Source organism: Zophobas morio, unplaced genomic scaffold, assembly GCF_036711695.1.
Source record: "Zophobas morio isolate AGI-343-1 ecotype UQ-CSIRO unplaced genomic scaffold, CSIRO_AGI_Zmor_V1 ptg000040l, whole genome shotgun sequence".
Classification (NCBI taxonomy): domain Eukaryota; kingdom Metazoa; phylum Arthropoda; class Insecta; order Coleoptera; family Tenebrionidae; genus Zophobas; species Zophobas morio.
The window spans coordinates 3,071,586-3,091,100 of record NW_026972145.1 but is presented as its reverse complement, the minus strand read 5'-3'; the positions used below and the strand labels follow the sequence as shown (position 1 = coordinate 3,091,100).

Below are 19,515 nucleotides of genomic sequence, written 5' to 3'. Positions count from 1 at the left end.
AATGAAAAATTGAAAAAATTAAAAGTATGAAATCGCAACATTAAAAATCGAAAAATTGTAAAAATGGGGAAAATGAAAAACTTCAAATCGAAAAATTGAAAAATTCACAATTGCAATCTCGAGAAATTTTAAATCGAAAAATTGAAGAAACAAGAAAAACGAAAAATTGAAAAAATTAAAATTATAAAATCGGAAAATTGAAAATTAGAAAATTTGTAAAAATAGAGAAAATAAAAAATAGAGACGAAAAATTGAAAATTTGAAAAAATGAAAAATTGAAAACCAAAAATTGAAAACTTCAGAAGTTTTTAAATCGAAAAATTGAAGAAGAAAAACTGTAAAAATGGAGAAAATAAAAAACCAAAACGAAAAACTGAAGAATCGAAAAATTAAAAATTGAAAACTCGAAAAATTCTTAAAAAGAAAAATTGAAAAATCCCAAATCGAAAAATTGAAAAAATAAAATTACAAAATCTCAAAAAAAAATAAAAAAAATAAGAAAATAAAAAACCGAAACGAAAAGTTGCAAATCGAAAATTTAAAAAATTGAAAAATTCAAAACTGAAAATTCGAGAAATGTTTAAATCAAAAAATTGAAGAAACGAAAAATTAAAAAAAATAAATCATAAAATAGAAACATTGAAGAATTGAATAATTGAAAAATAAAGAAAATAAAAAATCGAAACGAAAAATTGCAAATCGAAAAACTGAAAAACTAAAAATTGAAAACTCGAAAAATTGAAAAATCGTAAACCGAAAAATTTTAAAAATTAAAATTATAGAATCGGAATATTGAACACTCGAAAAATTGCAAAAATAAAGAAAATAAAAAACCGAAACGAAAAACTGCAACTCGAAAATTTGAAGAAATGAAAAATTGAAAAATTCAAAACTGAAAACTCGAGAAATTTTTAAATCGAAAAATTCAAGAAATGAAAAATTGAAAATATTAAATCATAAAATAAAAACAGTGAAAAATTGAATAATTGAAAAATAAAAAAAATATATAAAAACCGAAAAGAAAAACTGCAAATCAAAAAATTGAAGAAACGAAAAATTGAAGAATCGAAAAATTGAAGAAACAAGAAAAACGAGAAATTAAAAACGCAAATAGAAAAATTTAAGAAACGAAAATTAAAAAAAAAATACGAAATAGAAACATTGAAAAATAGAGTAATCAAAAAATAAAAAAAAAAGAAATCGAAGCGAAAAATTCCAAATCGAAAATTTGAAGAAACGAAAAATTGAAGAACCCAAAAAATTGAAATATTCAAAATTGAAAACTCGAGAATTTTTTAATTCGAAAAATTGAAGAAAGAAGAAAAATAGAAAAATCGAAAATAGAAGAATTGCACTACACATTAAAAAAAATAAAATTATAAAATAGAAACATTGAAAAATTTAACTGAAAAATGAAAAATCGAAACGAAAAATTGCAAATCGAAAAATTGAAGAAATGGAAAATTGAAGAATCGAAAAATTGAAAAAGTGAAGATTAAAAAAAATTGAAGAAACGAAAAATCGAAAAAATTAAAATTACAAAATAAAAACATTGAAAAATTGAATAATTGAACAATCAAGAAAATAAAAAATCAAAACGAGAAATTGCAAATCGAAAAATTGAAGAACTGAAAAATTGAAGAATCGAAAAATTCGAAATCTAAAAATTGAAAAATTCGCAATTGAAAACTCGATAATTTGAAGAAGCAAGAAAAACGAAAAATTGAAAAATCCCTAATCGAAAAATTGAAGAAACGAAGAAATGAAAAATTTTAAATTATTTAACCGAAAAATTCTAAAAATGGAAAAAACAAAAAACCGAAACGAAAAATCGCAAATCGAAAATTTGAAGAAATAAAAAATTAGGAAACTAAAAATCGAAAAATTCTGGTGAAAACTCGAGAAACTTTTAAGTGGAAAAATTGAACAAGAAAAAAATCGCAAATCGAAAAATTAAAAAATAAAAAATTGAAAAATTCACAACTGAAAATTCAGAGAAATTTTTAAATCGAATAATTGAAGAAACGATAAACTTGAAAATTTTAAAATTATAAAATAAAAACACTGAAAAATTTGGTAATTGAAAAATAAAGAGAAAATGAAAAATCGAAACGAAAAATGCAAATCGAAAGACTGAAGACATGAAAAATTGTTGAATCGAAAAATTGAAAATTAAAAATTGGAAAATTGCAAATGTAAAATTGAAAAAATTAAAATTATAAAATGGGAACAATGAAAAACCGAAGCAGAAAATTGCAAATCGAAAATTTGAAGAAATGAAAAACTCAAGAATCCAAAAATTAAAAAACCAAAAATGAAAAATTCTAACTGAAAATTCGGGAAAAAAATTTGAAGAAACTAGAAAAACGAAAAATTGAAAAATCGCAAATCTAAAAATTGAAGAAACGAAAAATTGAATAAAATTAAAATTATAAAATAGAAACATTGAAAGATCAAACAATTGGAAAATAAAAAAATTAACGAAAAATTGAAAAACTGAAAAATTCGCAATTGTAAACTCGAGAAATTTTTAAATCGAAAAATTGAAACAAGAAAACCGAAAAATTGATAAATCAAAACGAAAAATTGTAAATCGGAAATTTGAATTTGAAATTGAAAAAATAAAGAAAATAAAAAATCCAAATGAAAAATTGAAGCACAAATGGAAAAACTAAAAATTAAAAAATGAAAACTTGCGATTTTTTTTTAATTGAAGAAACAAGAAAAACGAAAAACTGAAAAATCGCAAATCGAAAAATTGAAGAAACGGAAAATTGAAAAAATTAAAATTATAAATTAGAAACACAGAAGGATTAAATAATTGAAAAATAAAGAAAATAAAAAATCGAAACAAAAAATTGCAAATCGGAAAATTGAAGAATCGAAAAATTAAAAAAGTAAAAATTGAAAAATTCACAACTGGAAAATTCGGGAAATTTTTAAACAGAAAAATTGAAGAAACCAGAAAAGCGAAAAATTGAAAAATTCCAAACCGAAAAAATTGAAAAAATCATATTACAAAATCTAAAAATTCTAAAAATGAAGAAAATAAAAACCGAATCGAAAAATTGCAAATCGAAAATTTGAAGAAACGAAAAATTGAAGAACCTTAAAATTGAAGAACTAAAAATTGAAAAATTCACAATTGAAAACTCGAGAAATTTTAAAATCAAATAATTGAAGAAATAAGAAAAACAAAAAATTGAAGAAAATAAAATTTTAAAATTGGAACGTTGAAAAATTGGATAATTGAAAAATAAGGAAAATAAAAAATCTAAACGAAAATTTGAAGAAACAAGAAAAACGAAAAATTGAAAAATCGCAAATCGAAAAATTGAAGAAACGAAAAATTGAAAAAAACAAAATTATAAAATAGAAACAGAAGGATTAAATAATTGGAAAATAAAGAAAATAAAAAATCGATACAAAAATTTTGCAAATCGGAAAATTGAAGAATGGAAAAATTAAAAAAGTAAAAATTGAAAAATTCACAACTGGAAAACTCGGGAAATTTTTAAACAGAAAAATTGAAGAAACCAGAAAGGCGAAAAATTGAAAAATCCCAAATCGAAAAATTGAAAAAAATTAAATTACAAAATCTAAAAATTCTAAAAATGAAGAAAATAAAAACCGAAACGAAAAATTGCAAATCGAAAATTTGAAGAAATGAAAAATTGAAGAATCAAAAAATTAAAAAATGAAAAATTGAAGCACCCTAAAATTGAAGAATTAAAAATTGAAAAATTCACAATTGAAAACTCGAGAAATTTTAAAATCAAAAAATTGAAGAAATAAGAAAAACGAAAACCTGAAAAATCGCAAATCGAAAAATTGAAAAAATTAAAATATATAAAATAGAAACATAGAAGGATTAAATAATTGAATAATTGAAAATTTTAAAATTATAAAATAGAAACACTGAAAAATTTGGTAATTGAAAAATAAAGAGAGAAAATAAAAAATCGAAACGAAAAATTGCAATTCGAAAAATTGAAGACATGAAAAATTGGCGAATCGAAAAAATGAAAAATTAAAAATTGGAAAATTGCAAATGTAAAATTCAAAAAATTAAAATTATAAAATGGGAACAATGAAAAATCGAAAAAATTCTTCAAATGGGGAAGATAAAACACCGAAGCTGAAGATTGCAAATCGAAAATTTAAAGAAATGAAAAACTGAAGAATCCAAAAATTAAAAATCCAAAATTGAAAAATTCTAATTGAAAATTCGGGAAATTTTTAAATCGAAAAAGTAATTAGAAAAACGAAAAATTGAAAAATCGCAAATCCAAAAATTGAAGAAACGAAAAACTGAATAAAATTAAAATTATAAAATAGAAACATAGAAAGATCAAACAATTGGAAAATAAAGAAAAAAAAAGGAACGAAAAATTGAAAAATTCGCAGTTGGAAACTCGAGAAATTTTTAAATCGAAAAATCGCAAATCGAAAAATTGAAAATTTTAAAATTATAAAATAGAAACACTGAAAAATTTGGTAATTGAAAAATAAAGAGAGAAAATAAAAAATCGAAACGAAAAATTGCAAATCGAAAAATTGAAGACATGAAAAATTGGCGAATCGAAAAAATGAAAAATTAAAAATTGGATTGCAAATGTAAAATTGAAAAAATTAAAATTATAAAATGGGAACAATGAAAAATCGAAAAAATTCTTCAAATGGGGAAGATAAAACACCGAAGCTGAAAATTGCAAATCGAAAATTTAAAGAAATGAAAAACTGAAGAATCCAAAAATTAAAAAACCAAAATTGAAAAATTCTAATTGAAAATTCGAGAAATTTTTAAATCGAAAAAGTAATTAGAAAAACGAAAAATTGAAAAATCGCAAATCCAAAAATTGAAGAAACGAAAAACTGAATAAAATTAAAATTATAAAATAGAAACATTGAAAGATCAAACAATTGGAGAATAAAAAAAACTAAAAATTAAAAAACGCAGAGAAATTTTAAAAAAGTAAAATTACGAAATAGAAACATTGAAAAATAGAATAATTAAAAATAAAAAAATCGAAACGAAAAATTCCAAATCGAAAATTTGAAGAAACGAAACATTGAAGAATCGAAAAATTGAAAAACTAAAACTTGAAATATTCAAAATTGAAAACTCGACAAGTTTTTAAATCGAAAAATTGACAAAACGCAAACCGAAAAAATGGAGAAAATAAAAAACCGAAACGAAAAATTGTAAATCTAAAATTTGAAGAGATGAAAAATTTAAAAATTCACCATTGAAAACTCTTTTCAAATAGAACAATTGAAGAAACAAGAAAAACAAAAAACTCAAAAATTGCAAATCTAAAAATTGAAGAAACAAAAATTGAAAAAATTAGATTTATAAATTAGAAACGCAGGATTAAATAATTGGAAAATAAAAAATCGAAACAAAAAATTGCAAATCGGAAAATTGTGGAATCGAAAAATTAAAAAAGTAAAAATTGAAAAATTCACAACTGGGAATTCGGGAAATTTTTTAATCGAAAAATTGAAAACTCAAGAAAGTGAAGAAAACAAAAAAAAATATATTTGCATTAACCTGAGACCGTCTACCTTCTTTTGATTGAGCGAATAGAAATTAAAAAAACACGTCGCCTTTTCGTTAATTTTCACCTAAAATTGTTGACATGTCTTCAATCTGTAGATATGGCAACACTGCCCTCCAGCGTTATCCGTGGCGCCACATTCAAACACTGCGTCGCGATTGGCCGACCTATCAAAATGCCAATTCCAAGGGCGGGTAATTCAAACTCGTGAAATCTTTAACCATGTATTTGCTACATATGGAGATACAGAGTATGAAAATAAGGGTACAAGATGGGGTCCGGGACTGCGGGATGGGGATGAAAGGAACGGGGGATAAAAATGATAACATCAAATACAGTTAATTTCCCTATACTAATGAGTGAGAGAAAAAGAAGCGATATTTGAATTTAGTTCTTCTAAATAATAACGATTGCCTATAATCTATTTAATAAAAACAAAGCGAGTCGCTATTCTTAAAAACCATGCCCATCCCTTAGGTATTTTTTAATACAAAAATATATTTTGTGGTTTCCTTCCTGTCGAAAATACGTTTGGTGGAATGTGTTTTCGTAAGGAAAGAGTTGGCAGAAGCAAGCAAAAAATGTTAGTTCTTCTAAATGTGGCGGCAGTGACTCAAGTCATTTAAAAGAACTAAACGGTTATATCACTTTGGAGCGCCGTTAGCTAGAAATGGACGTCACCTGACGAGAACGCTCCACAAATCATCATCCAAGTAGTAAACAAAAAATATAATCTACATTCAAGTATAACAAGACTTAAGTACAACTTTAGTAGATGGCTTATATAATATAGATTAACAACTTACGGAATAGGTTTTAGTTGAATATATTTAGCAACAAACATCCATTTGGGGAATGGGGCAAACAATGTAAATAATTAAAGAAATGTTGATTCAAGTGCAGACTTTGAAGCCACTAGAAACCATATAACCGTACACGCTGTCCACTAATTGTGCGTTGAACTCGTGATTTTGACGAAATCAACATTTCCCGACTCTACTTAACGCTATACAAATAAAAATCGTTGAATGAACAAAAATATATTCCAATTGTTACACGAATAACACCCCTGTTGTGGATTTAGGGAACCATTTTCGAGTCACCCACTCGCAAACCACCGTTACAAAAACACACCTGATTCGAAAATGGAATAGAACCGAGAAATGACAAAAACATAGCTTATTAGAAGTCCGGCTTTATGTTAAATTTTCCTTGGAATACTGTACGGGTGGGGAATGATAATTTAACCGCTCTTGAACAGCAGTATCGCCACCTGTCCTAAGTAGAAATATATGAAATGGCGCGTCTCGTGGGTCACGTACGACCCGAAATTCCGACCAACGATGCAGTGCCACGTCGGGTTGTACTTCTTGTCGAATTCCTTCTTTATGTATGCCGCTATATCCTGAAAACGACACTGTCAGTCGCGGCACGTGGCGCAACGCCATTGGCTAAGCCGGGGGGCAACCATCAGTCGCACAAAACGAAAAAGAAATTGTAAAACTCCTTTAACTTCCAGAAAACCACAGTCAATTAGTGTCACACTGTACAATCAAAATTAAATAAAGCTTCCAAAATTTGCCCTGACATCGTGATAATCCTTGATTAAAACTCAACTTGTCATTAAACTTGGCTATTTCACTCAATGGCCGGAAGACATTATATTTTGCAATTATGCTCAGCCTTTTCTTTCTTAAGATATATAGCTTTCTTTCTTCTAAAAAATACGTACTTAAAATATTAAAGGGTGAATTTGAGGTTAGAATTATATTATTATTATTTTTTAAACAAAAAGAATTTCCACGTTTTTATCTCACAATTTTTCGTTTTTTCATTTCCTTTATTTTATTCAATGTTTCTTTCGATTTTTATAATTTTAAAGTCTTCATTTTATACTTTTTAATTTTTTAATTTTTGATAATCCAATTTTAAAATTCTTCACATTTTTTCCATTTTTTTTATTCGAAATGTTGAAAAATCGAAAAATTTCAAAATCTGAAGCTTGGAACATCTAAAAATTGAAAATTCGAGAACTCGAGAAGTAAAAAAATATAAAAATTTAAAAAATCGATAAGTTGAAAAATTGAAAAAATAAATTATAAAATCGAAACATCCAAAAATCGAATAATTGATAAAATAAAGAAAATAAAAATCCGAAACGAAAAATTGAAAATTTAAAAACTAAAAACTGGAGAAATTCAAATCGAAAAATCGCAAAATCTAAAAACTGTAAAATTCAAAAGTCGGAAAATTGAAAAATTGGAAAGCGACTAATTGAAGAAATGAAAAATCGTAAATTTTTGTAGGGAAATATGGAATTTGCAATTATGCTCCACCCCTTTGTCTAAGAGCGAATGAAAATTCGTCACATAGGGGAGGGTGGGTGGGGCTTACTCTTTGTCTTTTTTTTCTTAAGATATATAGTTTCGTTTCATCAAAAGAGTACGTACTTAAAATATTAAAGTGTGAATTTGAGGTTACAATTATTTTCTTTTTTTTTAAACAAAAAAAATTTCCACGTTTTTATCTCACAATTTGTCGTTTTTTCATTTCCTTTATTTTATTCAATGTTTCCTTCGACTTTATAATTTTAAAGTCTTAATTTTTTAATTTTTGATAATCCAATTTTAAAATTCTTCACATTTTTTTTTCCATTTTTTTTATTCGAAATGTTGAAAAATCGAAAAATTTCAAAATCTAAAGCTTGGACCATCTACAAATTGAAAATTCGAGAATTCGAAAAGTAAAAAAACATTAAAATTAAAAAATCGACAATTTGAAAAATCAAAAACTGGAAAATCCAAAAGTAGAAAAATCGAAGTTGAAAAAATGGAAAAACTAAAAAATCGAAACATTGAAAAAATAAAATTTGGGAAACTTCAAAATCGCAAAAAGTCAATAAATCGAAAAATTGGAAACACGAATCGAATCAAAAAAACTGGAAAACTCAAAAATTACAATGAAAACTAGAAAAATTGCAAGCGTTAAAAATTGAAAAATTTCACAATGACGAAGAAAAAGAAAAACCGATAAATTTGAAAAAATTAATTATAAAATCGAAACATCCAAAAATCGAATAATTGATTAAATAAAGAATAAAGAAAATAAAAATATGAAACGAAAAATTGAAAATTTAAAATAAAAACTAAAAACTGGAGAAACTCAAATCGAAAAACTGCAAAATCTAAATATTGAAAAATTCAAAAGTTAGAAAACTGATTTTATTTACACTTTTTAATTTTTGAAATCCAATTTTAAAATTCTTCACATTTTTTCCATTTTTTTTATTCGAAACGTTGAAAAATCGGGAAATTGAAATTCGAAAAACTAATAAGTCTGAAATTTGTAAAATTGTAAATCGAAAATTTTCAAAATCCAAAGCTTGGAACATCTAAAAATGATATGAAAACCGACAAATCAAAAACCGGAAAACCGAAAAGTAGAAAAATCGATGTTGAAAAATTGAAAAACTAAAAAATCGAGAAAGTGGAAAATCGAAAACTTGCAAATCGAATAACTGAAGAAACGAAAAATCGAAGCATTGAAAAAATAAAATTTGGGAAACTTCAAAATTGTAAAAAATTAATAAGTCGAAAAATTGGAAAACGTGAAAAAACGAATCGAATCAAAAAAACTGAAAAACCCAAAAATTAAAATGAAAACTAGAAAAATTGCAAGCCTAACAATTGAGAAATTTTTCGCAATGACAAAGAAAAAGAAAAACCTATAAAATTGAAAAAATCAAGAATCTAAATTTTGAAAAAACAAAAAAATGAAAAAATCGCAATTATAAAAATTGAAAAAATAAATTATAAAATCGAAACATCCAAAAATCGAATAATTGATAAAACAAAGAAAACCAAAAAATTGAAAAATCCAGAATTAAAAAAATTAAAAAATTGGAAAATAGAAAAAAATTAAGAATCGAAAAACTAGAGGGAAGGAAAAACGAATCGAATTGAAAATTTGGAAAACGAATAAAATCCAATAATTGAAAAATGGAAAACTTCTAAAATCGTAAAATTGGAAAAGTGGAACATTTAAAAAATTATAATTATTATTAAAATGAAAATTAGAAAAATGGCACATTAAAAATTGAGGAAACGAAGAATTAAAAAATCGAGAACCTGAATAATTTTAAATTGAAAAAACGAAAAATTAAAAAATATAAAAGTTGAAAAATAAAAGCTGCAAATCGAAAAATTTTAAATTTTCACATTAAAAAAAAAAGAAAAATTATAAAATCAGAACATTGGAAAATTGAAAAAATGAAAAATTAAAAAATCTAAAAAAGAAAAAAATTGAAAACTCGTGAAATTTTAAATCAAAAATATTCAAAATCTAAAGCTTGCAACATATAAAAATTGAAAATTCGAAAATTCGTGAAAAAATTAAAAAATCGACAATCTGAAAAATCAAAAATCGGAAAATCGAAAAATTAAAAACTGAAAAACTAAAAAATCGAAACAGTGGAATATCGAATAACTGAATAAATGAAAAATGGAAACATTAAAAAATAAAATTTGGTAAACTTAAAGATTGTAAAAAAAATTATAAAACGAAAATTGGAAACAGGAAAAAACGAATCAAATAAAAAACAACTGTTAAACCCAAAAACTGACATGAAAACGAAAAAAATTGCGAACCTAAAAATTGAAAAATCTAGAAATTGAAAATTTTCACAATTACAAAGAGAAAGAAAAATCGAAAAAAAAAATTAAAATTGAAGAAATAATTAACATAGGAATATCCATAAAAAATCGAATAATTGATGAAATAAAGAAAATAAAAATCCGAAACGAAAAATTCAAAATTTAAAAACTGGAAAAACTCAAATGGAAAAAAAGCAAAATCTAAAAATTGAAAAATTCAAAAGTTGGAAAATCGGAAGTTAAAAATTCGAAAAATTGCAAATCAGAAACTGAAGGAACAAAAAAATGAAAACTAAAAAATTGGAGGTCGAAAAATTGAAGAAATGAAAAATTAAAGAGTCGAAAAACTGAAAAATTGGAAATTGAAAAATCTAAAAATTAAAGAAACAAAAAAAAACTCAAAAATGAAAAAATCGCGAATCGAAAAATGGTCGAAATTGTACAGACGAAAAACTGTCAACAATGAAAAAACAAAAAGTGAAAAATTAAATAAGGAGAAATTCAAAAATTAAAATCCAATAATTTCAAAAATCCTAAAATTGAAAAAGTCAAACATTTAAAAATTTGTATTATTATTAGATACATATTTAAAATGAAAACTGGAAAAATGGAAAATCAAAAATTGAAGAAAAAAATTTCATATTGAAAAAATTAAAATTATAAAATCGAAACATTGGAAAACTGAAAAAGAAAAAAGAAAATAAAAACCGAAACGAAAAATTACAAATCGAGAAATAGAAGATGTGAAAAATTAAAACATCTAAAAATTAAAAAGTTGAAAACTCGTGAAATTGTAAATCAAAAATTTTCAAAATTTAAAGCTTGGGACACCCGAAAATTGAAAAATCCGAGAACTGAAAAATCTAAAAATTGAAATTGAAAAAACGAAAAAATGTTTGCTTTTTCTATTTGTAAGTTCCTCAATTTTTAATCTATCGACTTTTTCAATTTTTCGTTTCCACAATTTTTTTTCGTTTCCTTTATTTATTAAATGTTTATTTCGATTTTACAATATTTCGTCTTTTTGATTTTTAAGTTCCCCAATCTTTTATTTTTCGAATTTTCTTTTTTCGAGTTTTCATTCTTTCATTTCCTCAATTTTTCAAGTTCTTGATTGTTATTTTTCATTTTCTAGGTTTTTTAATTTTCATTTCCCCGATTTTATTTTTCAATTCTCAAATTTTCAATCTTTGATTTTTCAAAATTTTAAATTTTTCATTTGTTAGATTCCTCGATTATCCGATTTTCCAATTTCTTTAATTTTCCGATTTTAGTTTCTAAATTTACATATTTAAAATGAAAAACTAGAAAAATAACAAATCAAAAATTGAAGAAACGAAAACTTGAAAAATCTAAAATTGAGAAGATGTTAAATAATAAAAATCCAAAGTTGTAAGAGAAAAAATTGCAAATAGAAAAAATGAAAAGAAAGAAAAATCAAAATCTGAACATTGAAAAACTGAAAAATGGGAAAGTAAAGCAAATAAATAAATAACAAAACAAAAAATTACACTGAAAAATTGCAAATTCTAAAGTTTGAAACTTCCAAAAATTAGAAACCCGAAAAATAAAACGAAAAATTGTGCAGTCAAAACATGGAAAATCGAAACATTCAAAAATTAAAAATGGAAAACGAACAATTTTTTAAATCCAACAATCGAAAAACTCGATTACCACAGGTGACAAAAGAGAACAAAACAGTCCACGAAAAATGCAATAAAAAAATGACCAAAAAAAACAACAAAAAATTTCTACAAAAAGCGACAATCAGAAAAAGGAAAAAAAATAATAAAAAAACGAAAAACGACTACAAAGAGAGTCAAAAAAGGTAAAAAAAATGCAACAAAAGAGACATTTGACATTCTGTTCAGATGACGTCATCAGTTTTCTACAGGGGATGAATTAATAAATTTCAATAGAAGCTTTGTATTTGTTCACTCAATGCTAGTGACTTCAGAAAACGTAAAAAAACCCGTTATTAGTAAGGAATTTACATTTGTACAAACACAAAAAATTAAGTTTTTTTTTTTAGAAAATGTATGTATTCAGAATTATTGGAATAAATTAGACTTTGTATGAATTTGAAATACCATTGTTGCCAACACAACCGCCATGCTTAAAATTATACTTTCACCCTTTGGTGACCTCGACTAACTTTGTACAATATTGTCACTAATTAGTAATTACTGAATACAGAAACGTTTGCTGGTTTTCAATTTTATTAGTATATTTGGTTGCCTATCTTTCCATTGCTAAAATTCATACACTGTATTAATGTAGGGACTTTTCGAAAGTTACTAGTTTTGACACTTCAACTAATATGGCGCTGTTTTCACTCAGCTGCGTAATTTAAAAATTATCTGTTTACGCTGATCCCGCAATTGATTGTGACACTTTTAGCCGGTGTTGGAACGTCGTGTGTAATTTGTGTGTACTCTAACCTCACTCTAAAACACGATTTGCACTGCACGGAATGTTGGTGTAATTTCCTCACTGTGGTCTTTTTCTGGAAGTTTGCGGCCGACTTTACTTACGGTAGTCATGATATTAGAATCACGTGGAACCCTTAGAAGGGTGTCGCTTTCGAGTGTGGATCGAGTTAGCCCCCCGGTTTAGCGTGTCGGGTCGCCGTCTTAGTTACCTTCTCGATGTTGTACTTCTCGATGGCCTGTGTGGCGCAATCCACCGCGTCCTGCTGCATGTCCTCGCTCATGTCGGCATTCTTGATGACGGCTTTGCGGTCGGTCATCTTGTCTGTTTTGTGTTGCTTGTTACTGGACCTGGAACACGATAGAATTACGAGGGGGCCGCTGGTGCATGTGCAGGTGCTCGAAGACACCTCTTGTACGAAGCATTCAAGTCTCTGATGCGGACGCTGGCCCGAGCGACCAGCTCTGCCATAACAGATAACTGGCACGACCATGCTCTAGTTTTATCAATACAAAACGATCAAAAACATCTTTGACAAGCATGCGACCATCCGATGATTGATCTCGTCCCGATCACTCGTGGCCCCGCTGTACTTACGTGAAATTTACCACAAATCGCCTGTTCAGCGGGCAAAAGAACCTCGAACTGTCAAACTCTCACGCTTTAGAATTTTCTCTTCTTGTTGAAAAGCTAGATTCTCAACTTTTTTGACTGGCTTTTGATCGGGATAATGCCAAAAGTCGCCGGCGCGCCGATTGGCCGGCCGCTAGGGGCTTCTGGCAGGGGCGTCTGGCAGGCGCGCCGCGATTGGCCGGCGGCAAGGCCGCGCCAGTGGCGTGCGGCCGGGACCCGCCGCCCCCGGCCCCCCCCATGCACCATGCACGAACAGAACATGCGATTAATCTGATTTTTACTGTACCAATTTATACTCAATTTAATGTTGTCTGAAAATGATGCTTTTACAGTTTTATGGCTCATTCGATGCCGGACCAAGCTAGAAGCAGAATACACAAACGTGAGGTGGTCGAGGCGAATCTGGGGGCGGTGGGGGCGGTTATGACACAGGCATGGGACGACCGCATGCAGGTCTACACGAACGCACGCTCACTTACTTTGCGGAGACTCAAACGGGGAGGTTTAACTTAAGTCGGTTTTTACACTGGAATTTTGCATTTGGACCCAACAACCCCAACACACTGATGCTTTATTAATTTTTACCGGGATCGATACGGGGGCACTGCGCACCCGCCAACACGATTTTCGAATCGGCCGCCGACGACACACTGCCGCAGTGGCGTCAGCCGCCGCAAAATTCGATTCGAATTTCAACAAAACTTTTAATCAAGTGGCCGGTTTTTGACACTTGTCATAGTCAAAAAAGGCGCCTAGAGACGTTTCGGGAACAGAAATAAATTATATCGAACAAAGATAGGCAACCCCGCTACCACTAGAGTTGTTTGTGGTGCCTGGTCAAATTTTAATTTAATAAATTTTTTGTTTTAAATATAACTTCAGGAGTTCTCCAAGGATTGCAACTTAGACAAACTTCTTTTTCTCATTACATGAGTGATGTCAACCAAATATTTTACTCAAAATCACACTTTATTAAAAGAAAACAAATCGATGACGCGACGAAATTAAACATCTGTTCTTATCTATCTTGAGATGGCGTCATCAGAACTGTGGAGTGGATCAATAAATCAATTGTACTTAGTACTGTGTTATTCCAATGAACTATATACCAAATTGTACTTTTCAGTTTTGTTAAAAGTTTTAAAAGCGCCGCCCCCGCCACTGTGTTACGTCATATGTCATTGAAACTCAGCGATTCCCAAGGACGTAGATTATAGGGCGTCCTTGACAAATGCAAACTTCCTTGTGATTAGCTGTTCTAGTGACCTATTTATTTTGTATACTTCAGTGGTCATGAAAATCAATGGACGGAATTGAATTCCTACAGAAATACAAAACGAAGATAGGCGGTGAAAATTCAGTCGCTTACGAATGAAATAAAAACAGAAGAACAGTAAGACAGAAAACAGAAAGACAATAGTACAGTAAGGAGGCAAAAGGATAGAGGGCAGAAGCAAACAAAGACAGGAGTAGAAAGAGAGGAACAGATAGATAAAAGGACAAAAAGACAGAGGACTAAAGAGACAGAAAGACAGGAGGCCGGAACGACAGAGGGACAGAAGACAGGAGAAGAGAGGGGCAAAAAGAACCGAGGGGCAATTGGGCAAAGGGATAAAAGGATAGAAGGGAAAGACGACATAGGGACAGAAAAACAGAGAGACAGAAGAGGACACAGACAGAATGGGGAAGAAAGACAGAAGAGGTGAAAGACAAAAGGAGAAAAACAGAAGACTGACAGGGGAGACAGACAGAAAGATGGGGAGGTAGACAGGCAGAAGGAGAGGCAGACAGACAGAAGGGGAGACAGACAGACAAAAGGGGGGGACAGGCAGACAGAAGGGAGGACTGTCAGACAGAAGGTGGGACAGGCAGACAGGCAGATAAAAGGGAATACAAACAGACAAACAGAAGGGGAGGCAAACACACAGAAGGGGAGACAAACAGACAGAAGGGGAGAAAGACAGAACAGGAGACAGACAGAAGGGGTGAAAGACAAGGGGTGAACGACAAAAGGGGAGAAAGACAGAAGGGAGCGGAAACAGAAGGGACAAAGACAGAAAGGGCGAAAGACAAAAGTGGGAAAGACAGAAGGAGGGAAGACAGAAGGGGGGAAAACAGAAGCAGGGATAGACGAAAGGGGGGGAAAGACAGAAGGAAAGGAAAAGACAGAAGGGGGGAGAGACAGAAGTAGGGATAGACGGAAGGGGGGGAAAGACAGAAGGAAAGTTAAGGAGGAAAAGACAGAAGGGGGAAGACAGAAGGGGGAAAGACAGAAGGGAGAAGACAGAAGGGGAGAAGACAGAAGGGGGAAAGACAAGGGAAGAAAGACAGAAGGGGAGAAAGACAGAAGGGAGCGGAAACACAGAAGGGACAAGGATAGAAGGAGCGAAAGACAAAAGGGGAGAAAGACAGAAGGGGGAAAGACAGAAGAAGGGAAGGCAGAAGGGGGAAAAACAGAAATAGGGATAGACAGAAAGGGGGAAAGAGGGAAGGGAAGGAAAAGACAGAAGAAGGGAAAGACAGAAGGGAGGGGAAAGAGAGAAGAGGACAAAGACAGAAGAGGAAAAAGACAGATCGGAGAATAGACAGAAGGGGGGAGTAACAGAAGAGGAAAAGTTAAGGAGGGAATGACAGAAGGGGAGGAAAGACAGAGGAAGGTAAAAGACAGAAGGGGAGGAAAGACAGAAGGGAGAAAGGCAGAAGGGGGAAAGACAAGGGAGGGTAGACAAGGGATGACAGAAGGGGAGAAAAAGACAGAAAAATAGAAGGGGCAAAAGACAGAAGGGGGGAAAGACAGAAGGGAAGAAAAAGACAGAAAGGGGGAAAAGAGAAGTTGGGATAGACGGAAGGGGCGAAAAGACAGAAGGGAAGGAAAAAGCAGAAGGGGAAAAGACAGAAGAGAGGGGAAAAGTAGAAGAGGACAAAGACAGAACGGAACGAAGACAGAAAAGGGGAGTAACAGAAGGGTAGAAAAGACAGACGGGAGAAAGTTAAGGAGGGAAAGACAGAAGGGGGAAAACAGAAGTGGGGGATAGACGGAAGGGGGGAAAGACAGAGGGAGGTAAAAGACAGAAAGGGGTGATAATTAGAAGGGGAGGAAAGACAGAAGGGGGGAAGGCAGAAGGGAAAGACAAGCGAAGAACGACAGACGGAGAGAAAAACAGAAGGGGAGAAAGACGAAAAGGGAGGCAGACAGAAAGAAGGAGAGGCAGATAGACAAAAGAGGAAATAGATAGAAAGAAGGAGAGGCAGACAGACAGAAGGGGAGACAGACAGACAGAAGGGAGTACAGGCAGACAGAAGGGGCGACAGGTGGATAGAAGGGGCGACAGGCAGTCAGAAGGGGATACAGACAAACAGAAGGAAAGACAGACAGACCGACAGAAGGGGAGGCAAACAGACAGACATAAAGGGCACAGACAGACAGAAGGGGAAACAAACAAACAGACATACAGAAGGGGAGATAGACAGAATGAGGGGGAAAGACCGAAGGCGAAAAAGACAAAAAGAGAAACACAGAAGCGCGAAAGGGGGACGACTGAAGGGGTAAAACAAAAGGGGGAAAGACAGAAGGAGGGATAGACGGAAGAGAAGAAAGACAGAAGGGAGTGGAAAGACAGAAGGGGGGAAAGACAGAAGGGGGAAAACAGAACTTGGGGATAGACGAAAGGGGGGAAAGACAAAGGGAGGTAAAAGACAGTAAGGGTGAAATTCAGAAGGGGAGGAAAGACAGAAGGGGGAAAGGCAGAAGGGGGAAAGACAGAAGAGAAAGACAAGGGAAGAACCACAGAAAGGGAGAAACACAGAAGGGACAAAAATAGAAGGGGCGAAAGACAAAAGGGGAGAAAGACAGAAGGGGAGAAAGACAGTAGGGAGCGGAAACACAGAAGGGACAAAAATAGAAGGGTCGAAAGACAAAAGGGGAGAAAGACAGAAGGGAGGAAAGACAGAAGAGGACAAAGACAAAAGGGGTAAAAGACAGATCGGGGGATAGACAGAAGGGGGGAGTAACAGAAGGGGAGGAAAAACAGAAGGGGAATAGTTACGGAAGGAAAGACAGAAGGGAGAAAGATAGAAACGGGAAAGATAGAAAGGAGAAGACAGAAGGGGAAGACATAAGGGGGAAAACAGAAGTGGGGAATAGACGGAAGGGAGGGAAGACAAGGGGAGAAAAACAGAAGGAAGCGGAAACACAGAAGGGACAAAGACAGAAGGGGCAAAAGACAAAAGGGGGAAAAGACAAAAAGGGGAAGGACAGAAGGGGGGAAAACAGAAGTAGGGATAGACGGAAGGGGGGGAAAGACAGAAGGGAAGGAAAAGGCAGAAGGGGGAAAGACAGAAGGGAAGGGAAAGACAGAAGAGGACAAAGACAGAACGGGAGGAAGACAGATCGGGGGATAGACAGAAGGTGGGAGTAACAGAAGGTGGGAGTAACAGAAGGGGAGAAAAGACAGATGGGAGAAAGTTAAGGAGGGAAAGACATAAAGGGGAAAACAAGTGGAGGATAGGCGGAAGGGGGAAAGGCAGAAGGGGGAAAGACAGAAGGGAAAGACAAGAGAAGAACCACAGAAAGGGAGAAAGACAGAAGGGAGCGGAAACACAGAAGGGACAAAAATAGAAGGGGCGAAAGACAAATGGGGAGAAAGACAGAAGGGAGCGGAAACACAGAAGGGACAAAAATAGAAGAATCGAAAGACAAAAGGGGAGAAAGACAGAAGGGAGGAAAGACAGAAGAGGACAAAGACAAAAGGGGTAAAAGACAGATCGGGGGATAGACAGAAGGGGGGAGTAATAGAAGGGGAGGAAAAACAGAAGGGGAATAGTTAAGGAAGGAAAGACAGAAGGGAGAAAGATAGAAGCGGGAAAGACAGAAAGGAGAAGACAGAAGGAGAGAAGACAGAAGGAGAGAAGACAGAAGGGGAAGACATAAGGGGGAAAACAGAAGTGGGGAATAGACGGAAGGGAGGGAAGACAAGGGGAGAAAAACAGAAGGGAGCGGAAACACAGAAGGGACAAAGACAGAAGGGGCAAAAGACAAAAGGGGGAAAAGACAAAAAGGGGAAAGACAGAAGGGGGGAAAACAGAAGTAGGGATAGACGGAAGGGGGGGAAAGACAGAAGGGAAGGAAAAGGCAGAAGGGGGAAAGACAGAAGGGAAGGGAAAGACAGAAGAGGACAAAGACAGAACGGGAGGAAGACAGATCGGGGTATAGACAGAAGGGGGGAGTAACAGAAATGTAGAAAAGACAGATGGGAGAAAGTTAAGGAGGGAAAGACAGAAGGGGGAAAACAAGTGGAGGATAGACGGAAGGGGGGAAAGACAGAGGGAGTTAAAAGACAGAAGGGGGTGAAAATCAGAAGGGAGGAAAGACAGAAGGGGGAAAGACAGAAGGGGGAAAGACAAGGGAAGAAAGACAGAAGGAGAGAAAAACAGAAGGGGAGAAAGACGGAAAGGGAGACAGACAGAAAGAAGGAGAGGCAGATAGACAGAAGAGGAAACAGATAGAAAGAAGAAGAGGCAGACAGACAGAAGGGGGTACAGGCAGATAGAAGGGGCGACAGACAGACAGACCGACAGAAGGGGAGACAAACAGACAGACAGAAGCGGAGATAGACAGAATGAGGGGGAAAGACCGAAGGCGAAAAAGACAAAGGAAGAAACACAGAAGGGGGGAAAGACGGAAGGGGGGACGACAGAAGGGGTAAGGCAGAAGGGAGGGATGAACCGAAGAGAAGAAAGACAGAAGGGGACAAAGACAGAAGGGGGGAAAGACAGAAGGGCCGAGTAACAGAAGGGGAGAAAAACAGAAGGGGGAAAAACAGGAGGGAAGACAAGAGGGAAGACAGAAAGGGGAATGACAGAAAGGGAAAAAGACAGAAGGGGGTGAAAATCAGAAGGGAGGAAAGACAGAAGGGGGAAAGACAGAAGGGAAAGACAAGGGAAGAAAGACAGAAGGAGAGAAAAACAGAAGGGGAGAAAGACGGAAAGGGAGACAGACAGAAAGAAGGAGAGGCAGATAGACAGAAGAGGAAACAGGTAGAAAGAAAGAAAGAAAGAAAGACAGGAACAGAAAGATGGGACAGGAAGACAAAAGGACAGAAAGACAGAAGAGCAGAAAAACAGGGGAACAGAGGAACAAAAAGACGGAATGATAAAAAGATAGAGGGACCGAAAGTTGGAGTGACAGAAAGACACAGACGGAAAAAAGATAGAAGGACAGAAAGATAAGGGGAATAGAA

The 19,515-nt window shown here is 32.6% G+C and overlaps 4 protein-coding genes across 5 annotated transcripts; 3 read left to right on the top strand and 1 right to left on the bottom strand.

The window, feature by feature from the left end:
- Nucleotides 1–5,772: 5,772 nt before the first annotated feature.
- LOC135140285 (dynein light chain 1, cytoplasmic) lies at nt 5,773–13,863 on the bottom strand. 2 transcript variants are annotated; one of them, XM_064070777.1, is made up of 3 exons: nt 13,756–13,863; nt 12,855–12,993; nt 5,773–6,966 (listed from the first exon to the last, which is right to left on the bottom strand). In XM_064070777.1, exons 2-3 carry the CDS (start codon nt 12,960–12,962, stop codon nt 6,805–6,807), a joined length of 270 nt encoding a protein of 89 aa, XP_063926847.1. In that variant the 5' UTR covers nt 12,963–12,993; nt 13,756–13,863; the 3' UTR covers nt 5,773–6,804. The 2 variants fall into 2 exon arrangements, with proteins under 2 accessions (XP_063926847.1, XP_063926846.1); XM_064070776.1 differs by lacking the exon at nt 13,756–13,863 and adding an exon at nt 13,241–13,421.
- On the top strand, nt 13,625–15,861 carry LOC135140311 (octapeptide-repeat protein T2-like). Its single transcript, XM_064070804.1, has 2 exons — nt 13,625–13,778; nt 15,290–15,861. The coding sequence occupies exons 1-2, from the start codon at nt 13,625–13,627 to the stop codon at nt 15,859–15,861; spliced, it is 726 nt and encodes a 241-aa protein (XP_063926874.1).
- A 42-nt stretch (nt 15,862–15,903) lies between these two features.
- LOC135140310 (octapeptide-repeat protein T2-like) lies at nt 15,904–17,894 on the top strand. Its single transcript, XM_064070803.1, has 4 exons — nt 15,904–15,997; nt 16,993–17,247; nt 17,291–17,684; nt 17,747–17,894. The coding sequence occupies exons 1-4, from the start codon at nt 15,904–15,906 to the stop codon at nt 17,892–17,894; spliced, it is 891 nt and encodes a 296-aa protein (XP_063926873.1).
- A 16-nt stretch (nt 17,895–17,910) lies between these two features.
- Nucleotides 17,911–19,504, top strand: LOC135140309 (uncharacterized). Its single transcript, XM_064070802.1, has 3 exons — nt 17,911–18,028; nt 18,105–18,482; nt 18,942–19,504. The coding sequence occupies exons 1-3, from the start codon at nt 17,911–17,913 to the stop codon at nt 19,502–19,504; spliced, it is 1,059 nt and encodes a 352-aa protein (XP_063926872.1).
- Nucleotides 19,505–19,515: the final 11 nt, after the last annotated feature.